This window comes from Equus asinus, chromosome 17 (genome assembly GCF_041296235.1).
Source record: "Equus asinus isolate D_3611 breed Donkey chromosome 17, EquAss-T2T_v2, whole genome shotgun sequence".
Taxonomy (NCBI): Eukaryota; Metazoa; Chordata; class Mammalia; order Perissodactyla; family Equidae; genus Equus; species Equus asinus.
Window position 1 is genome coordinate 30,326,420 of NC_091806.1, and position 19,549 is coordinate 30,345,968.

Sequence of the window (19,549 nt, forward strand, 5' to 3'; positions counted from 1 at the left end):
GAGTTCTTACTCATACAAATAAATTAGATAGATAAATAAGTAGATAGATAGATACATAGATAGATAGATAGATGTGTCCTTACACATGCAGTGTGAAAGAAATAAAGCAAATGTGGTAAAATTTTGACAATTGGTGAGTCTAGATGACAGGTATAGGAGTATTCACTTCTCTATTCTTGGAACTTTTATGTATGTTCCAGATTTAAAAACGTGAACATTTGAGGAGAAAATTAAATCCAGTGATTTTGTTCTTAAATGACTGTGAACTATGGGCTTCAAAAACTCTCTGGAAATGATAACATTTCTTCTCTCTGTAATGTCAAGAGATCCAAGAGATGTAATGATCATTGATCAATAAAATCTCACCCTGATCACCCACAAGTCCTTTCTGAATTTTAATTAACTCTTTCATACAGACAACCTTCCTGCTCCATTTTGCAAAAATGTTAAATTTTGCCATCTTTAATTCTGATAAATTATTTTGTTATGATGATTAGAAAATGCATAGTATGTATCTTAACTAATAAGTTTCTAATTCTATGCCCAGAGTTGATATGATAGAGGTGCTGAAAATGAGGTAAAAAATGTTGAATTCCAAATAACCAATAAATTTATTTTAATTTACATTGTCAACAAGCCTCCATCTATCATATGAATCACCATAATGGATTCCTATCTTCACACACAAAGACCTGTCTAGATTTTGCCTGCAGAGAAGCTGAGTCTGGTCAGTTAAATCTTCAGTCTTCATTGTGAAACACAGACACACACATATACTTCTTACAGATGCACTTAGGGTAAGTACCATTGAGATCTTCAGAAAGACAGTGATAGTTTTCTCTTCACTTGAATAGACATGGTGAAGGGGACATACCTTACTAATCTCTGAAAGGTCCACAGAAAGGAAGATAGAAAGGATAATGAATAAAAGAAGGAGGAAGAGGGGAGGAAAAGAAGGAGAGAGAGGGCAAGGTGCAGAAGGAGAGAAGAAAAAGGTAAGAAACAGGTAAGAAGAAGAATCAAGACCTCACTTGTGTGATGGAGTCTGTTTCAAGAAATCAACATGTTCCAATAATATTTGCACACAAACTTGGCCCCAGGCATCCACAGTGGATATGTAGGAGCGGTGTGAAATACCTCTAAATGTGGTCTACACATTCTAGATGCCAAATGACGTTATGCGACGCTCGTCAACCTGGGGAGCACGAGCCAAGTGTCTAATGAAACCACACGGTATACCTGCAATATCTTCCAAAATTGAGATGAGAATATACTAGCTACTATTGAGCAGGAATCAAACTTGCGATGAAGTTTAAAATAAAACTGAATTAGCCAACGATTTGAAGTTACTTGAAGCTTCACCACCAGGGCATGCATTTATTTTCCTTGAATATAAGAGTCATTAGGAGAAAAATTAGAAGAGGCCAGCTCCATCTCCACCACTTTTGAGCAATCTGACAAAATATTTAATCTCTCTGAATCTGATTTCCCCTGCCTAAGACTTGGAGCTAATAATACTTATCACATACCAGTATTGTGAGAATTAAGTAAAATGAGGTAAGAACATATGACAAATGCATGCAAATGCTTGAAAGAGTGTCTCTTATTCTCCCTCTTTCTCACTACAAATCAAGTCCCTGAGAGACCAACTAAAGGTCATTGGCAAACCATTGGCAAACCTTAAACTTGGTCCCAGCCCCCGGTCATTCATTCACGCATTTGTTCACTTATTTAACAAATATTTAGGGAGAATCTAATCCTAGGCCAGACTCTACAAATAGGATGACAAACCAAACAGACAAAATTACTGCCCTCTTGGACCTCAGAATTTAATTCCCTGCTCTATCCTCTAACCATTCTCATCTCTTCTTTGATGAGTTCAGCAGAAGAAATCTTGGCTGTTCACATTTTCCTTTTCAGGATTACGTCTCCATTTCTCCCTTCTCTACTTGAGATAAGGCAGTAGCTGAGACAACAAAAGTAAGTTATTTTGATGAAGCTGTGAGAATATGAGGCCATGCTGCCCCACTTGAATCCTGCTCATGGTAGGACCAGAGCCAGCCAATCACCAGCTGTCAGAGGTCCAGCTGAGTGCTAGGAGCCTCTGTGACTAAAGCAGTCCTTCCTGAATGTCTGCACTGAAACCATGAGACTCTTCAAAGCCAAAGCACCAGTAGCTAGCTGGGGTGCTTTTCAGACAAACATTGTTGAAATGATAAGGTACCTGGGCCTTAATAATGATGGTCATTTAAATGACATTTTTTTAAAAAAGCAAATAAAATCAAGTGAAGCCCAGGGAACTGAGAGAATAACTAACAGACACAGGTAACTACATTCCTGAGCAAAACTTGAAAAATGTACAATAATAATAATGGCAGCTGTTACATCTTGAGTAATTACAGGTATTAGGCACTAGATTAGCTTCTTGCCATATTAACATAATTTAATCATTTCTACAAATTTATGAGTATAGTTTTTGTTCACCCCTTTTTATAGAATAAGAAAGCTGAAGTACAAGGATAATAAGAAGCTGGTGCAAAAATACTCAGCTTAGATATTTCTGGCTCCAAAGTTTATGTTGTTTCTAGTAGTATAAACATCCTCTGCCTCCAGCATAAAACCAGTACAAATATTTTAAAGGAATGGATAGCTATCTCTGTAGTCTACTTGATATCCAAGCAGGCACAGACAGGAAACTAACAATTACAGAACCCCTGCTATGCACCAAGTGTTGCCAATGGCAACACCAGAGGAGGGATGTGAAGGTCTTTAACTAACTCCCTCAACACACACACACACACTTCCCACCAGTGTGTCTGTGTTTTGTGATATGACAAAAAGACTTTATCTGAAGATTACCTAAATGTCAACCAACTCCCCTGGACAAGCCCCTTACTTGCCCCCAGCAAACTTCTAACCAGATTGTTGCCCTAAAAACTTTGCTTACAACGAAATTCTGGAGTTATCCTGAATCTATGTATTTAACCCACCAAATATACCAAATGTATATATGATGGACTTGTGAGACTCCCATATGGAAGTCATGGAAACTACTGAGGGTTTTTGTGTAAATACCACAGCACTTACGTTAATTTACTGTAATCCTGAGAATTGTGCTTATTCTTTCCTTTTACAGATGGGAAAACTAAAGCCCAAAGAAGTAAGGTAATTTGCATGGTGTTCTATAGTTAATAAGCGGTAGAGCTGAAATAGTAACCCAGACCCATCTAGCTCCAAAATCCATGCTTTTTCTTTCTTTCTTTGGTGCCCTATTTTATATTTTCTTAAAAACCTTGCTTTAGCTAATTATAAAAATGACATATATTCATTTGTAGAAATTCAGAAAATATCATAAAGAATAAGAAGAAAAAACTTCAATACTACTATAGTCCAAAGAGAACTAATGCCAACATTTTGGCATTTTTCCTTCCAATAATATACTATTCAGTATGTAGAATTTTATCAACTGATTTTTTTCACTTGTATTGCAAACATGAGATTATAACATTAAGAATTTTATAAAGCTTTGTTTTTAATATCCATATAATATTCAATACAGACATAATTGATCAGCCTTCTTCCTTATTGTTAGACATTTAGGGCAGTTCTGATTGTTAACAATTATTAATAGCACTAGAATAAAACATTTAGTACATAACTCTTGGCCTGAGTTACTACAGATTCACGTGGCACTGATTCCCAAATACGAGAAAGGGCTTTTTCTATTATTTCATGCTGCCTATTTTCTTCAAATTAATGTAAAATTCTCCTACCTCCCACCCCCACCACTCTGGAATGTCTCCTTCTTCCTCCTTTCTGAACCACTGAGCCAAGCTATTGTTACATGTATATGTCTAGACCCTAGGTTTGGAGGATAGAGTGGAAAGAGTTTGGGATTTGGAATCAGAAAATCTGAATTCATGGGCAAGTTTACTTCTCACCAGCCGGGTGACTCTGGCAGTTACCTGAGGTTTTCAGCCTATGTTTTCTCATCTGGAAAATGAGACTATAATAGCACCTTCCTGAAAACATCAATTTGAGAATTAAGTCAGATAAATTATGTGACAAGGGCTGTGTAAATCATCATGTATTCTAGCAAATGTCAATTGCTATTACCTTTAGGCATATTGACAGATTTAGTCAGCTTTCAAAGGGAAGTAAAAGAGATAAACTGGTTTACTCTTGATTTTCTTTTTGGATAATGTTTTTAGAGAAATGTTTTTAAGGACGTTTAAAAACCCTCACATGTTAAATTAACAAATCTAAATGTCTTCATTCACATGCAGGTCAGAGAGCTGCTGAACCCAAACCAGCAAGACACAGAGCAGGCGAGTCATGTGACCCAAGCCTAGCCCCTCCTCCCTGTGGCATGACACAGCATTCAGCCAACTGCCATTGGCCCCAGATCTTTACTAAGGGATATTTAATGATGAAGGAGGATGCTACTAAGAGATCAGCCAGGAGGGAGAGAAGTGAAGAGAGACAGGTGGTCCAATTGCCCAGGAGAAAAGGGGGCACAGCCTCCATCACGGCAGAAAAGATTCAGGACAGACAGAGAAGTTAGAGGCTGGGAAGTTGTTCACTCTCAGGTTTGTGAGGAGACAACTAAGCTAAAAAGTTTTCTGTGGAGGTATAACATGGCAATGGAATAAAAGGAGAGGAAAAGGGTCATTTTAATATTCCAGTCAGAGGTGAGGATTAGAAATTTCAGGAGTCAACTCAGAAAGCCTTCAATGGAGGTGAAGTTTGAAGAAAAAAATGAGGGCAATGAGAGCCTTGTAGGAAATGGTCGGCCCTACCTGAGTCAGAAGCTGGGGAACTGGAAACCAGAGGCAAATGAGAAAGCCGAGCCTTCTGTAAAGCAGGAGGCAAATGGGAAGTGTTGTGACATGCCCAGAAAAATGCTCAACACCTACAGCTGGCAGGAGATCCAGAGTCACAAACAGAAGGCAGATCAGTGGCTGGTAATCAATCGCAAGGTCTATGATGTCACTGGCTGGGCCAACAGGCATCCAGGTGGGTCCCGGATCCTCAACCACTATGCCGGGGAAGATGCTACGGTAAGGAAATCAAAGCTCTGCCCTCTCTCTCTTCCAGCTGCTGTGTGGTTAGGACCTTGGTTCTCTTCCCAAGAGTATTTCGAGAACATGTTCAAGCTCCACAATCGCTCCTCTCCTCCCAAACCAATTTTTCAGGATTTCTGTCCAACAAGAATTTCAGTGCAAATTAAGCCTGAAGGTCTATCACCAGTGATGGACTCAGATATTGATGTTGGATACTATGTTTGTGTATTCTCAGTTTAGTTCTGTTCTTGGTGTTTTGTTTTGTTTTGAAGTGGAGTCACTGTTTTGTAAGAAGAAGTTTACCAATAGGTGAGTAAAATCCAGACAAATATGTCTGCACACAAGTGGAAATTTCTCAGACTCTTATAATTGGAGTGTCTAAAGCAAAGACAGAAGTTCATCTGTTAGGCCTCAAAAGGTTGTTAATAACAATAATGAAAACCTAGAATTACATAGCCTTTTAGACTTTGTAGAGCTGTCTTGCGTCCTGCAGCTCACTCAGTGTAATGCAGATGAAGAAAATGAAATGAGAGACATTAAGTGGCTGGCCCAAGGTCACCCAGCAGAAGATCTAAGATTCAAAATTTATCTTTCTTAAATTTCAGTCTTTGCACTTTTCTTCACAGCTTCTTCTCATCACCCTCCCCCACCAAAACGGCTAAGAAAAAAAAAAACTATAGATTTATTGGATGCCTAGAATATCCTAGACACATTCAAATGATTCACCTCACTGTGGCCTCACCATGAGGATGGTGGTTATTATCCCATATTACAGATGTGAAAATTAATGTTCAAAGAGGTAAATAGTGTGTCACACAGCAAGCAAGTAATAGTGCCAAATTTTGAAATCAGGTAGGTTTTTTGATCATAGAGGCTTTTATAGCTGAGTCCTTACCAAATTAAATTTCCATTTACTCTTTGATGGGGAGGTCTCTCAAACCCTTAATTCATTTAGGAATCTCTTTTACACTATTCTACAAGTAAGTTTGTTTTATCCCAGTTAGGAATTTTATTCTGCACATTGTACAGATAGAGAAACAGAGAATTAGAGGAGCTAAATAAATAACCCAAACTCAGAAAATAATAAGTGATCAGGCAGAAATTTAAACCTGGATTTCTTTTTAATTTGCTGCCTTTGTTGTTTTCACAGTGTAGTATACAAATTCCCCAGTTGGTTTCAAAGCATGGGATTGAAAACAGCGATTCACTAAGCACTACTCTATAAATGGTACCATGCTAATGATAGCAGAATAAACAATCACCTAGCAAATTTGCAAAGTAAGCAAGATTTTGTCTTTTTATGGTATCAACATCTTTTTTTCCGCAATTGCTCATCTCCTTTCTGAGCAGGATCTTCTTCTAACTTCCTGTCTTGATTCTTTAGTCAGATGTATTCCTCTATGAACATACCTTGCTACTTCCTCACCACTTCTGTCAGATCTGATATTTCTTAAACAAAGTTCAACCTTTTGCTGGGAAAATGAGCATGAGCTTGTAGCCAGTGATAGGAGTATTGTGTCTGTCAGGAAGATATTTTCTGTGTAGGAATCCAGAGAGCTGAGGGTAGAAGAAGCAAGGCAGAAAGCATTTGTGCAAAAGTAATAGGAGAGAGGGCCCGGCCCAGTTGTGCAGTGGTTAAGTTTTCAGGTTCTGCTTCGGTGGCCAGGGTTCACAGGTACAGAATGCGGGCATGGACTTGTACACCTCTCACCAAGACATGCTGAGTCAGCATCCCATCTAGAAAATAAAGGAAGATTGGCACAGATGTTAGCTCCAGGACAATCCTTCTGGCCAAAAAAAAATATTAAAAATCTAAAATAAAAGTAAAGAGTTTAAAAAGAGAGAGAAAAAAATACTACAGATTCCTATCTAGCCCATCCCCTCATTCCCACAACTTGGAAATAATGTGGATAATGCTTTCCTAACACAAGTCCAAGAATAAGTTCAGAGGATATGTTGGCAAAGACATGGCCCTTCAATAAACATGGAGAAAACTGATAGACTCACTCATCTTGAGGCAGCTCAGCTGATAAAACTGTAATTTCCTGATGACTTTCATCTCCCAGAACTTAGGAAAAGACCATGATTCTGCACCCAATTCTAGCCAACCAGGAGGAATTGATTAATAAAATAGAAATCACCAGAACCTTATGGAAAAACTATCCATGGCACTTTAGGATTCATATCTTTAGAATGAAAATTCTGAGCATGGTCAGCCATGTACCTTAGACTTTAAGGATATAAAGCCAAAAATGTTCATAGAAAATATGCTCCAAAGGAACATGGCTCAAGAAGAATGGGAAGGTGCCAGGAGAATTCTGACAAGCACCATACTCCAGGACTACTCAGAGTATGGCGAGCCTGAGATTTGGAATCAGTTATGTGAACCTGGGAAAATTATTGAAATGCTCTGAACCTCAGTTTCATCATCTGCTAAGTGTTAATGATGTTCCCCGTCTAACTGGTTTATGGTAAATAAGGCTAATGCTTATAAAGTGCTTAACATAATGTCAGACACTTAATAAAGTTTATTAAATTGTAATTATTATTATTCATATCACTGTCATGTGTAGCCTCAGGATGTGATATTTACTTCCTGTTTACTACCCCTCTTAAAAATCTGATTATATTTTGTATCATCTGATTTGGAACAGAGGGGTCCTTGAGGGGTAGAAGGCATCATGATCTCTACTTAAGGGGGGCAGAACATAAAGCCAGAGGACCTGAGGTCCAGTGCTTACTCTAGAACTTAAGAAGCGTTTACAGGTTGCACCTTGCAAGGCAAATATGGACCAAACTATGGACTCTGTGTGCCAGCCCTGGACCCATGGCTGCATCTGCCCAGAACGAGTACCCTTTTCTTATTTACACAGAAATAGTCTTCAATCCTCCATCCTCATCAAAGGTGAATAATGATACCTAAGTACTGTGTCCCATAGCGTCATTAATTAATTCATTCATGTAGTCACCATTCTAAAATCCTTATTAGGTTTCCAGCCTTGTTAAGGATGAAGAGTAGAGGTTTGGGAATGAAACAGGACTGATTTGTATCTGGGCTCCATCACTAGGAATCTCCTGAGGAGGTTACTAAAGCTCTTGGAGCCTTGGCTCCTTTATCTGGAAAGTGGGAACAAGAATACCTTTATCTCAGTATTGTTATAAAAATCAGTGGAGATAAAATAAAGTGATCCCTTTGGTGCTTGGCACAGCTTAAACACTCAAAAAATGCACCTCTTGTGTTTTATTATTAATTACTTCTCCTGAGATTGGTGGTAATTTTCTCCAAAGACCATGCTGAGGAAAATAAGTTCATAAAACAAAATTGGCACATCAGCTCTTACTATTGCACATATGAGTTATCTGATCTTTTTCAAACTACATGATTTAAAGCTACCAGCCTAGAGCTAATAGAGCCTAGGCCAGGTCTTCCTACCTGGAATAGCTCAACTCAGAAAAGTCAGAAACAACCTATAAGACCAAGAACTGATTATATGGATCACAATATATCCACATGTTGGGCTATTTTGTAATCATTACAATGAGGATCACGAAGCATTTGATCACAGGAAATACATATAAATAAATAGCCACAATAATTTTTTTTTGCTTCTTTCCCCAGAAATGCTTGAATTTAATCAAAGATTTTTTTAAGTGGGATATAATAACGTATACAAAACAGTTGCAGTTTTCTTAGAGAAATTTGGGCGCATGCGTTTCTTTTCCTTTAAGTCATTTTATTGAGGTAATGTTGACTTATAAAATTGTGTAAATTTCAGGTATACATTATTATATGCCAGTTTCCATGTAGACTGCATCACGTTCACCAGCAATGGATAAAGAAACAGATAGATAGTTACCAGAGGGCAAGAGGTATGGGGAAGGGCAAAAGAGGTAAAGGAGCCCATACATAAACTAGCCGCAAGTTTTATATACAGGAATGGTGTGTTCCAGCCTCCCTGAAAGAGATAATCGCAGTCTTGTGATGTGTGTCCATGAGCAGCACGTTTGGAACAAAGGAAGCAGGTTTATGATCCTATGTGCTGATCAGCCCACACCTGTCTCTGGACACCACAGTCAAGGAGGGACACTAAGAAACTCAAGTTCTTTCTCATGACAGCCAAAGCTCAATATAATAGGGAAGGGAAGACAAAAACTTAGAGGAAATACAGCAAAGTCCATTTCAACTATTTGGAGGATTTATTGTGAACGAGGGTAGATTTGTGTACAGCTCCAAAAAAGAGAATTCCAAATTGCTTGAAATGAGTAAAACCAATAGAGGCAAGACTAGGGCAGTGGGAAGAGAGGATGTGTACAAAGGTGGACTACACATATGATTTGTGTCATGAGTAAGCACACAGCCAAAGTGGGCATCTCAGCTTAGACACTCCCATAAAAGGAAGTTTATGGATGCCACTTTGTCTTAGCACAATATCAGCAAATAGTATGTCCTCAGTGAATGTCAGTGACTGTCATGGTGTGAGTATGAAAAGAGGAGAAGGAGGAGGAGAAAATGAACCGAGGGAAGAGGTGGGGGAAGAGTAAAGAGAAGGAGGCGAGGGAGGAAGTGTCTTGGGTGCTGAGCTAAGCAGTCTGCATTTTATCCTGACTGTATGTCTTCCTCTCCTTCAGCTACACATGACATTTCTCTAGCACAGCATCGCCCCCTCCATCCACAATCATAACAACAAAATCCACCAAGGTTTCTAGGCTGTTGATGAAAGGAAAGCTATAAGTGCATCTCCTCTGGGTTGTCAAAATGTCTTAAATACTCTGATTCTCGTTTGAACAGTGGTTCAAACTGAAAAGTAGGTAGAGCAGTAGAGAGAGAAGTACCAAAGGGCTAATTGGTGAAAGTGAGCCATGAGAAGACGCTGCCTTTCTGACAACGCAGCCTGGCAGTTAAGAGAAGAGTCATTCAAAATGAAGGAAGGAGTCCAGGGAACATGTTGAAGGCCTGAGGAAGGCAGGTGCAACAGGAAGGGAGAAGACGGGATAAGTGCCAAGGATATCTAGGAGACATAAATTATAACAAATGATGAGGGAATGGATGAGTAAACAGGCTGGAGGAGTCTAAACAGACATGAATATCTGGCTTAGGTAGCTTCACCATTCTAGTTAACCTTATTCACTCTAGGAGCACCTTCTTATGAATAGAGTTGTATATAATTCTTCTTATACCATTTGAAGATGGAGGACTCATTATGTTCACTAAGTCAGAACTCACTCTCCATTAGGCACTCAGGTTTAGGAGTAAAATCTCTGGATTGCTGTATTGAACAGATGGTAGGCAGTGAGTTCTTATCACTAGAGGTATAAATATAAGAAAGATAGCCATTATACAAGGAGAATTTACTATATGCAAATCAGATTCTAATTAAGTCACATAATCCTTACAATAACTTAATGAACTGAATTATTTTTATCATCACTCCCATGTTGGAGAAGACAAAATACAAGCAGGGACAGGGCAAGAGACTCATCCACCATTACAGAGCTAGTAAGTTGCCAAGCCAGATTTTAGATGTAGGAAGGCTGCGCCAGGTTACACTTTCTTAGTATTATGAAACACCAGCACTCCAGAGTAATGTCTGTGGCTTCCACGTACTCCAGTTACAACATTGGTCATATTTCATTTTTAATCACTACTGTCCCCAGTGCCATAATAGCAAGAACTCTAGCATCTTTCTCTTAGAGAATCAGCCTTCCCCCAAAGCCATTTAAATCCATAGGCTGGAAGAGAATTTCTCTTCCTTCTAAACATAAGCAGGAACCACTATATAGGAACCACTGCTGCTTCTCATAGGCACTTGTTGTTGCTACCTACCATGGGACCTGAGAGAGAAAAATCCTAAATGCAACAGAAATACATGGAAGAGTTGTAAACAACGGAATGAAATATAGTTGGTCAACTGTGTTCTGTGCCTGATTGTCACAAGACCCTGCAGAGACTGCCCTAGTGCTTTTTAGGAAGAGTGAGAAGACTCCCTCAATGACAAACTTAGCCAAGAATGTGCTATTTTGGACAACCTAGAGCTCAAGAGCTTTGCTCCTAGGCTCTCTTATGCATTTGTTTTAAGCTACCATCATCAAATTTAACCTTTCTTCAGAAAGAACTTAATTCAAGAGTCTCATTCCCCTGGGCCTTTGGCAAGACACAAGAGGGAGACTTTGGTGGGAGATATGATTTGCACAGACAGTCTTGGTTGCTGCATGCCTCAGATGGTGTAAGCAACTTCCACACCAACCATGATGTTGGACATTGAAGTTTCATCGTAGCCCATTAACTCAAGCCAACAATTTCTTCTGGTGCTCAATAAAATGAGCAGTGATCTCTTCTAACACTTGGGGATAACCTGGCTACGTTGGACTTGCCTAGTGAAGCAGTGAATTCAGTAGGTGGATCTCCACCATGAGGTTTTCAGAGAGGGTTTCCAAGGGTAACATTGATAAACTTGAAGTATCAATCTGGAGTGAGAAACAAATCCTCTATAACAGAGCTGGTATTGGTTTCGAAGTTGGGCAGAGGATGAGATAAGGAAGGGGACTAATCTATGGAGCAACAGGTCTCTTTTAAGCCTCTAACAATCCTCTCTGATTTACAGGATGTCTTCAGAGCCATGCACCCGCAGCTTGACGTTGTGCAGTTGTACCTTAAGCCCCTGATCATCGGAGAGCTTGCCCCTGGAGAGCCCAGCCAGGAGAGAAACAAAAATGTGAGTGAGGTCTAAGGACTCAAGAGTATGGAGAGGATGGGGACAAGGTATATTTCAGGGCCAAGTTATCATTTTCTGTGAGAAATCAGTCAACATGCCAAGGTGGACCTACCATAGCATGAAGGAGTGGATTCTGCATGTATCAAAAACAATGTCCTCTTCCTTAAACCCTCAGAGCTCTTAAACCTCTGTAAAACAAAGGAATGGAATTTTTGGTTCCCAACCAAACAGTAACTGCAGGTCTCTAAGCATCTGCTTGATGTCAGGCAAATTAAGGCTGTATTTTTTCCCACGACTGCTTGTAATTATTTGTTGAATGTTTGTATCTATGTTTTCTGTGAAACGAAGGTCCATGAGAGCAGAAAATATGTCTATTTTGCTTATATCTGTCTTCAGCATCTATCGGCACAAAATCAGACATTCACTAAGAACTTTATAAATAGCCACTGAATGAAAGATGTGAGTATCTTATCTACAATCCTTTTTACATTTGAGAAATTATAGTTCTGGGGAAATAAATCACTCTCTGAAATTCCCAGAGCTGGTGTGTGAAAGAATTGAGACTCCGAGTCACTTATTTCTGGACCAATTCCTTAGATATTCCCAAGGCAGGGCACCACTCTTTCTTTGTCTAACACTTCGGCTACCTGATATACTATCTTTCAAAGGAAAGGGTCATTAGAAGACTAAAAATTCCCTAGGATTGTTTTACATTAACCTTAAAGGGATTTTTATTAATATTGAACATTTCATTTTATAACAATGTGTTTTTTTGAATTAGCTTACATTTGTATAATTCTTGTAAAATAATTTTCACAAAGTGCTGATAATATATCACTGTGAGGCAGATAGAATAAAGATTATGTTTCTGCTGTAGGAAATGAGGAAACAAGCTCACACAGGGACAGGAGGCATCGGAGGTCACAGAGCTGGTTAACTGCAGCCCTGAGAGGAACACTCAGGCTCTCTCCTTAGCTCCACATGCATCCCGTTCATCCCGCGAGGCTGTGTGTCAGGAAGCTCAGCTCTATATTTAGAAGAGTGTGCTCTGTGAGTGGGCAGCCTGGACTCACAACCCAGCTCAGTCACAAGTTGTGTGGGTTTAGGTCAGCTACCAGACCTCTCTGTGGTTCTGTTTCTCTGTCTATAAAATCGCAACAACAATAGCACCAAACTCACAAAAGTTATTGGGAGATTGTTGAAAGAGTTAAAGGCATTTAAAGCACAGGGTCTGGAACATAGAAAATGCTAAGCAGATTTTAGGTACTGTCAATAACATGAACTCAGTGGTGGTACTAGTTGTCGATAAACCTCTAGATATGTCCCCATCATTTAGGGCAGGTAGTCCTAGGTTAAGAATGGAAGAGGATGCAAAGCATAATTATTTTTCAAAGAAATTTTTTCTATGGAAAAGAAATCCCCACTAGTGGCTGAAAGCTATGAGATGATCATTCATTATCTAAAACAGTGTTGGACTCTGGAGCTAAAAGTCTACCATAAATTTTCTTTAATACATCTCTATATATACAGATAGAAACATGTATATAGAGGGAAAATTACTGTTTGAGCATGCAACTCAGGATCAGGAAGCATAAGTTTAACTCCAGGATCTGTCACTGACTTGTTGATAATTTCAGATCTGTCACTTTTCTGGGCTTTGGTGATCCCCTGCTGTGTACAATAAATGGGTTGGAAAAGATGACCAGGCTGAGAGGCACTCTAGACATGACATTATAATTATCGATGGCCATCAGAATTTCAAGGTTGATGGGGGCTTGAGAGATGAGCCCATCCAGACTTTTCCAAGGCAGAGGATCTTATTAAAGTTCCATCAGTAAATTTTGAAATAAAATTTTTGGCTTCTAGAATTATTTTCATAACTCTTTCTTTTTCTGTTTCAAATTTCTCACCTTTCTTACATCTGAAGAATCCTGCCCTCTTTCTTATACCCTGGTCACTTTCTCAACTGTCCTGATTTTAAACCCATTCTAGTCATTAAGCTAAGAGAGATTTCTTTTCAGCCTTGGCACTGACTCTCCAGTATAATGTGGCAAGCTTGTAAACAAATGCTAGCATTATACATACACACACATGCACATATGCACACTACATGACCACAGGACCAGGACCCCTCCAACCAGCAGACCAACATTACTTCCACTGGTGACCCTGTGTCTTGTTTCTGGAGATCCGTTGAGCAGTTCACGGGAAAGTCATCCTTCGAGCTAATCTAACTGAATTACATTTGTCTTGTTCATCATCTATGCAAGAGCCCTGTGCACATATCAACAGGTGATGACATTGAAAACACTTGTAAACCATACCACTAACTACAGTAACACAGATCCATATAGAGAACAGAGTTCCCCAGAGCATAGCCAGAGATCACTCAACACCTGAAATAATACTGATGATTTTAGAGACAACTGTTAGACTTATGTATGTCTTTACTGACCAACCCCCATTCAGTAAAAGAAACTGATTCTAACAGAATTCTGTAACAGTTTGAGGACGGTTTACAAATCACTACTCATCTTTCTCTTCTCGAGAGAAAAAAATTTATTATAACCCTGTGTGCGTGTGTGTGTGTGAGGAAGATTGGCTCTGAGCTAACATCTGTGAGCTCTATCTGTTTTTCAACTAATTTTATTGAGATCATACTGCTTTATAACAATGTGTAATTTGGGGTGTACACTGTTATTTATCAATTTCTGAGTAAACTTCATCGTGCTTGCCCCCAGTAGCCTGATTTTTGTCCATCACGCTACATATGTGCCCCTTTACTTTTTGCCCACTCCGAACCCCCTTTCCCTCTGATAACCACTAATTTGTTCTCTTTATCCTTGTATTTGTCTTCTACATATTGTTGAAATCATGCAATATTTGTCTTTCTCTGTGTGGCTTATTTCTCTTAATATCATAACCTGAATGTCCACCCATGTCGTTGCAAATGGGAAAATTTTTGTCTTTTTATGGCTGAGTAGCATTCCATTGTATATATATATATACGCACCACATCTTCTTTACTCATTCGTCAGCCGATACGCACTTGGGCTGCTTCCATCTCTTCACTATTTTTAGTGCTGCAATGAACATAGGGCTGCATAAGTCTCTTTATGTTGTTGACTTCAAGTTCTTTGGATAAATACTCAGTAGGGGGATAGCTGGGTCATATGGTATTTGTATTTGTAATTTTTTGAGAAACCTCCTTACTGTTTTCCATACTGGCTGCACCAGTTTGCATTCCCACCAGCACTGTATGAAGGCTCCCTTTTCTCTACATCCTTTCCAACATTTGTTGCTTTTTGTCTTGGTAATGATAGCCATTCTGACCCTTTTGAGGTGGTATCTTGTTGTAGTTTTGATTTGCATTACCCTAATATTTAGTGATGTTGAACATTGTTTCATGGGTCTGTTGGCCATCTGTATATCGTCTTTGGAAAAATATCTGTCCATATGCTCTGCCATTTTCTGGTTGAGTTGTTTGTTTTTTGATTGTTGCATTCTATGAGCTCTTTATATATTTGGGAGATCAATCCTTTGTTGGATAAATGATTTGCAAATATCTTCTTCCAGTTGGTGGGTTTTTTTTTTTCATTTTGTTCATGGTTTCCTTTGCTTTGCCAAAGACTTTTAGTCTGATGTAATCACATTTGTTCACTCTTTTGTTTGCTTCACTTGCCCGAGTAGACATGGTATTCGAACAGATGTTGCTAGGACCAATGTCAACTTGGGTACTGCCTATATTTTCATCTAGGAGTTTTATGGTTTCAGGTCTTACATTCAAATCTTTAATCAATTTGAGTTAATTTTGTGTTTTGTGCAAGATAATGGTCTACTTTCATTCTTTTGTAGGTGGCTGTCTAGTTTTCCCAACATTTATTGAAGAGACTTTCTATTCTATATTGTACGTTCTTGGCTCCTCTGTCAAAGATTAACTGCCCATACATATGTGGTTTTATTTCTGGGCTTTAAATTCTGTTTTCTTGATCTGTTTGTTTCTGTGCCAGCACGATGCTGTTTTGATTACTATAGCTTTGTATTATATTTTGAAATCAGGGACTGTGGTGCCTCCAGCTTTGTTGTTTTTGTCTCAAGATTGCTTTGCCTATTTGAGGTCTTTTGTTGCTCCATGTAAATTTTAGGATTGTTTGTCCTATTTCTGGTAAGAATGTCATTGGGATTCTGATTGGGATTGCAATGAATCTGTAGATTTCTTTAGAGTGTGAACATTTTAACTATGTTTATTATTCTGACCAACGAGCATGTGATATCTTTCCATTTCAATGTATCTTCTTCAATTTCTTTCAATAATGTTCTCTAGTTTTGACTGTACAGGTCTTTCACCTCTTTCACTAAGTTAGTTCTTAGATATTTTAATCTTTTTGCAATTTTAAATGGGATTGCGATATTTTATTCTGTTGCAATTGTAAATGGGATTGTATTCTTGATTTCTCTGTCTGGTAGATCATTGTTAGTGTATAGAAATGCATCGAGTCTTTTAAATTGATTTTGTATCCTACAAATTCGCTGTAGTTGTTGATTATTTCTAATAGTTTTCTGGTGGATTCTGTAGGTTTTTCTATAAATAGAATGATATAATCTGCAAAGAGCAAGAATTTCAGTTCTTCCCTTCCAATTCTGATATCTTTTATTTCTTTTTCTTGCTTAATTCTTCTGGCCAAAATCTCCAGTACTATGTGGAATAGGAGTGGAGTGAGTGGGCACCCTTGTGTTGTTCCTATTCTCAAAGAGATGGCTTTCAATTTTTAAGCATTAAGTATGACGTTTGCTGTGAGTTTCTCATATATGGCCTATATTATGTTGAGGTAATTTCCTTCTATACCCATTTAACTGAGAGTTTTTATCATAAATGGATGTTGGATTTTGTCAAAGGCATTCTTTGCATCTATTGAGATGATGATATGATTCTTATTCCTCATTTTGTTAATGTGGTGTATCACATTGATTGATTTGCATATTTTGAAACATGCCTGCGTCTTTAGAATAAATCCCACTTGATCATGGTGTACAATCCTTGTAATGTATTGCCATATTCAATTTGCCAACATTTTGTTAAGGATTTTTGCATCTAAGTTCATCAGCAACATTGACTTGTAGTTTTCCTTCATTGTGTCATCCTTGTCTAGTTTTGGTATCAGGGTAATTTCAATCTCATAGAATGAGTTAGGAAGCATTCCATCTTCTTCTGTGAAATACTTTGAGAAGGCTAGCTATTAAATCTTCTTTGAATGTTTGGTAGCATTCTCCAGAGAAGTTGTCTGGTCCTGGTCTTTGTTTTTTGGAAACTTTTGGATCACTGTTTCAATCTCTTTCCTCATGATTGATCTATTCAGATTCTCTATTTCTTCTTGATTCAGTTTTAAGTGGTTGTATGAGTCTAGAAATTTATCCCTTTCTTCTGCGTTATTCAATTTGTGGGCATAAAGCTTTTCACAGTATTCTCTTATGATCCTTTGTATTTCTTTAGTACTGTTGTAATTACTTTTCTTTCATTTCACATTTTATTTATGTGAGGATTCTCTCTTTTTTTCTCGGTGAGTCTGGCAAAAGGTTTGTTTGAGTTCTCAAAGAACCAGCTCTTAGTTTCCTTAATTCAATTCTACTGTCTTTTAGTCTCTATTTCATTTATTTCTTCTCTGGTTTTCATTATTTGCCTTCTTCTGCTGACTTTGGGCTTAGCTTGTTCTTCTTTTTCTACTTCTATCAGGTGCATTTTAAGATGACTTACTTGGGATTTGTCTTTCTTGTTGAGGTGGCCCTGTATTGCTATAAATTTCCCTCTTATGGCAGACATTGCTGCATCCCGTAAGAGCTGGTATGTTGTATTTTCATTTTCATTTTCATTTTTCTCCAGGTATTTTCTAGTTTGCTTCCACTTTGATTTCTTCCTTGATCCAATGGATGTTCATAGCATTTGTTTAGTGTCCACCTATTTCTGCCTTTCCCAGTTTGTTTCCTGTAGTTGATTTCTAGTTATATAGCATGATGCTGAGAAAAGATGGTTGGGATGATTTCAATCTTCTTAAATTCATTAAGGCTTGCCTTGTTTCCCAACATATGGGAGAATTATCTTCGAGAATGATCCATGTGCACTTGAGAGGAATGTGTTATCTGCGATTTTTGGATGGAAAGATTTGCATATATCTAAGTCCATTTAATCAAGTGTTTCATGTAAATCCACTATTTCCTCATGGTTTTTTGTCTGGATGTTCTGTCCATTGATGTAGTGGACTGTTGAGGTCCCCTACTACTATTGTGTTGCTGTTAATTTCCTCATGAAGTCTGTTAACAATTGCTTTATGTACTTTGGTACCCCTGTGTTGGGTGCATATATATTAACAAGTGTTTTCTTCTCTTGGTAGAATGTCACTTTTATCATTATACACTGCCCCTCTTTGTCTCTCATTGTCTTTTTTAACTTGAGGTCTGCTTTGTCTGATAGAAATATGTAGACATCTACTTTCTTTTTTTTGCCATTTGCTTGGAGTACTGTCTTCCATCCCTCCACTCTGAGCCTATGCTTGTCTTCAGAGGTGAAATGTGTTTCCTGGAGGCAGCATATTTTTGGGTGTGATTTTTTAATCATCCTGCTATTCTGTGTCTTTTGATTGGAGAATTCAATGTATTTACATTAGAGTGATTATTGATATATGAGGGCTTAATACTGCCATTTTATCCCCTGTTTTCTCATTTTTCTATGTTTCCTTTTTTTCTCTTCCTTTCTATTTCTGACTGCCATTTCATTTTTGTGGTTCTCTGAAGAGGTTTTCTCACTTTTCCCTCTTTTTGTGAATTGTAGCTCTGCTCTGATTTTTTCTTTGGTGGTTACCACCAGGATTGTATAAACGATCTCATAGATGAGATCATCCATTTTCTCATAGCCTCTTATCTCCATTAATCTAACCAACTTCTTTCCCTTTCCTCTCCCCTTCTGTGTTATTGCTGTTACAAATTGTTCTGCTTTTAATGTTCTGAGTTTTTGAGACTAAGTTGAAGTGTTTATCCTTACTTTTGATGCCTACTTTCCATTTATCTCTTAACTTATAATGGCATCTTTGCCTCCCTGTTCTGATACAGGGCTGCAGTTTTATGATCATGTCTATTTGTCTCATTACTCAGAGCTTTGTAGACCTTTGCCTTTTTGTTACTGGAGTGAGGGCATCTTTAATTATTTCTTGTTGGTGAAGTCTAGCGGTGATGAAATCCCTCAGCTTTTGGCTATCTGGCAAAACTTTTTTTCTTCATCAGATCTGAAGGGAAGTTTTACTGGATAACGTATTCTTGACTGAAAGATCTATCTTTCAGTATTTTGAATATAACATTCCATTCTCTCTTAGATTGTAGGGTTTTTTTCTGAAATATCTGCTGAAAACTGGATAGGGTATCCTTTGAAGGTTGTTTTCTTTTGCCTTGCTAGACTCAATATTTTTCCTTTGTCATTGACTTTTGCCATTTTTAGTGTTATATGCCTTGCGGAAGGTCTTGTAGCATTGATGTAATTAGGCATTCTATTAGCTTCATGTATTTGTAAATCTGGAACCTTCCCCAGGTTTGAGAAGTGATGAGCTATTATTTCTTAGATCAAGCTCTCTGCTACTTTCTCCCACTCTTCTCCTCTGGAATACCTGTAATCATTATGTTTCTTTTCCTAATTGAGTCAGATATTTCTCAAAGAATGAGTTCCTTTATTTTAAATCTTAGTTCCACCTATCTCCTCCTCCACTTATAGAATTTCTATAATTGTTGTCT

The 19,549-nt window shown here is 38.2% G+C and overlaps 1 protein-coding gene across 1 annotated transcript in view; it reads left to right on the forward strand.

The window, feature by feature from the left end:
• The first annotated feature begins 4,733 nt into the window (after positions 1–4,733).
• LOC106826112 (fatty acid desaturase 2-like protein FADS2B) overlaps positions 4,734–19,549 on the forward strand; it is a 33,653-nt gene continuing 18,837 nt past the window's right edge. The window contains exons 1-2 of the mRNA XM_070487376.1: positions 4,734–5,060; positions 11,666–11,776. Of these exons, the coding sequence (XP_070343477.1) occupies positions 4,734–5,060; positions 11,666–11,776 (438 nt within the window). The remainder of the gene's footprint in view (positions 5,061–11,665; positions 11,777–19,549) is intronic.